The sequence below is a fragment of the Crocodylus porosus genome, unplaced genomic scaffold (assembly GCF_001723895.1).
Source record: "Crocodylus porosus isolate Cpor-Errol unplaced genomic scaffold, CroPor_comp1, whole genome shotgun sequence".
Lineage (NCBI taxonomy): Eukaryota > Metazoa > Chordata > Crocodylia > Crocodylidae > Crocodylus > Crocodylus porosus.
Genome location: NW_017728907.1, coordinates 52,821,286 through 52,822,870, shown reverse-complemented (window position 1 = coordinate 52,822,870; position 1,585 = coordinate 52,821,286). Strand labels below are relative to the sequence as shown.

At 50.9% G+C, this 1,585-nt stretch overlaps 1 protein-coding gene across 1 annotated transcript in view; it reads left to right on the top strand.

Moving 5' to 3' along the window:
• NRDC (nardilysin convertase) overlaps positions 1 to 1,585 on the top strand; it is a 36,799-nt gene that overhangs the window by 16,947 nt on the left and 18,267 nt on the right. The window contains exon 14 of the mRNA XM_019531409.1: positions 662 to 766. Within this exon, the coding sequence (XP_019386954.1) occupies positions 662 to 766 (105 nt within the window). The remainder of the gene's footprint in view (positions 1 to 661; positions 767 to 1,585) is intronic.

Genomic DNA, 1,585 nt, shown 5'->3' with positions numbered 1-1,585 from the left:
ACACCTTCAAGAGCAAATTGGATGCTTATCTTGCTGGGATCCTATGACCCCAGCTGACTTCCTGCCCTTTGGGCAGGGTGCTGGACTCGATCTTCTGAGGTCTCTTCCAGCCCTAATGTCTATGAAATCTACGCTTAATAAAAGACTTTTTTTTAAGCATTTGAAATGTAAAAGTTGTGTGCATAGTAGAATTTAATTGGCTGGCTAAGATTCCTGTACAGAAAACAGAAGGAGAAATATAGGGGAGGAGCAGTAAGATACAGAAAGAAAATGACACACAAGGGAAAGAAAGACCTTCAAATCTTATATCTCAGCTGTTCAGAATTTAGTTGCAGCCATACCACCAGCACAGCAGAAAACTACCCCTCTCTAGACACTGATTCCCCAGTTTGATAGCCAAAGAGCCAAGTATAAGGGGCTAATGGGTCCTCCTTTTTAGCTTCTAGGAAAGTTAGAGGGTCCTTTTTTAACCAAAAAAAATGATGATCTTTGTAATGTTTCAGTGCTGTGGAGAAGCTTAATGAGGAAGGAGCAGTTTCAGACTCGCCTTTAGGTTCAGTAACCAAAAGTAAAGCTCGGCAAATACAGCACACAGGCTCTGCTCTGCAAAAAACAATTGTGTTAGTTACGTGATGTGTGAAACAATTTTCCTTATTTGCAGACTGATCCTGTTGATTATGTGGAAAGCCTTTGTGAAAATATGCAGTTGTTTCAGAAGGAGGACTTCCTGACAGGGGACCAGCTTCTGTTTGAATACAAGCCTGAAGTGAGTTGCCTTCTAGCTATGCCCCAGGCATGCGCAGAAAAATTGTAAATTATGCCAAATTAATTGCTTTTTATTTTTTTTACTTTTCATCTTGCATCCTTAATAACTGTGCCAAAAACCCTGTCTGGGTGGGTGTGGGGTTCATGGGTGGTGTTGGGGGGGCCCCCCTGCCACAGGTGTGTGTGTGTGTGTCCCATCGTCCCCATGGTGTACAGCCCCTGCCACGGCTGGTTAGTAGCAGCAGTGGGCAGTGGGTCTTGGGGTGCTCATGGCCATGGCAGGCAGAGCCCCCCGGGCAACATGTGGCTCCAGCTGAGTCCTGGGGGCTGCACATGGTGGCACAGAGCCTGCTCAGCCTGGCCCTCTGGCATGTACCTTCACACCAAACCAGGCTGGCTCCATACCAGCACGTGGGGCTTGCAGCACTGCAGATGGGAACCACGTGCCATCGTCCCAGGCAGGTTTGGTTCCTCCACGTGGGCCTTCCCGCTGGAGTGCTGGAAGCTCCACATGGAGGCATGGAGCTGGCCCAGCCCGGCCCAGTGATGTGTAGCTCTTGCCTGCAGTGTTGTGAGCCCCATGTGCTGGCACAGAGTCAAGCTAGTCTGGACCGTGGGCATGTGCCAGAGAGCTGGGCCTGATGGGCTCCATGCCACCATGCGCAGCCACTTACCCAGAGCCACGCACTGCTGGGGGCTCTGCCTGCTGTGGCCATGAGGGGCCTGCTGCTGCTGTGGTGCTGTCGCTGCCCACCGTGATGGGGAGTGGATTTGTGGCAGAGGGGCCCAAATGCCACACACACCCCCATGCCCACCCACA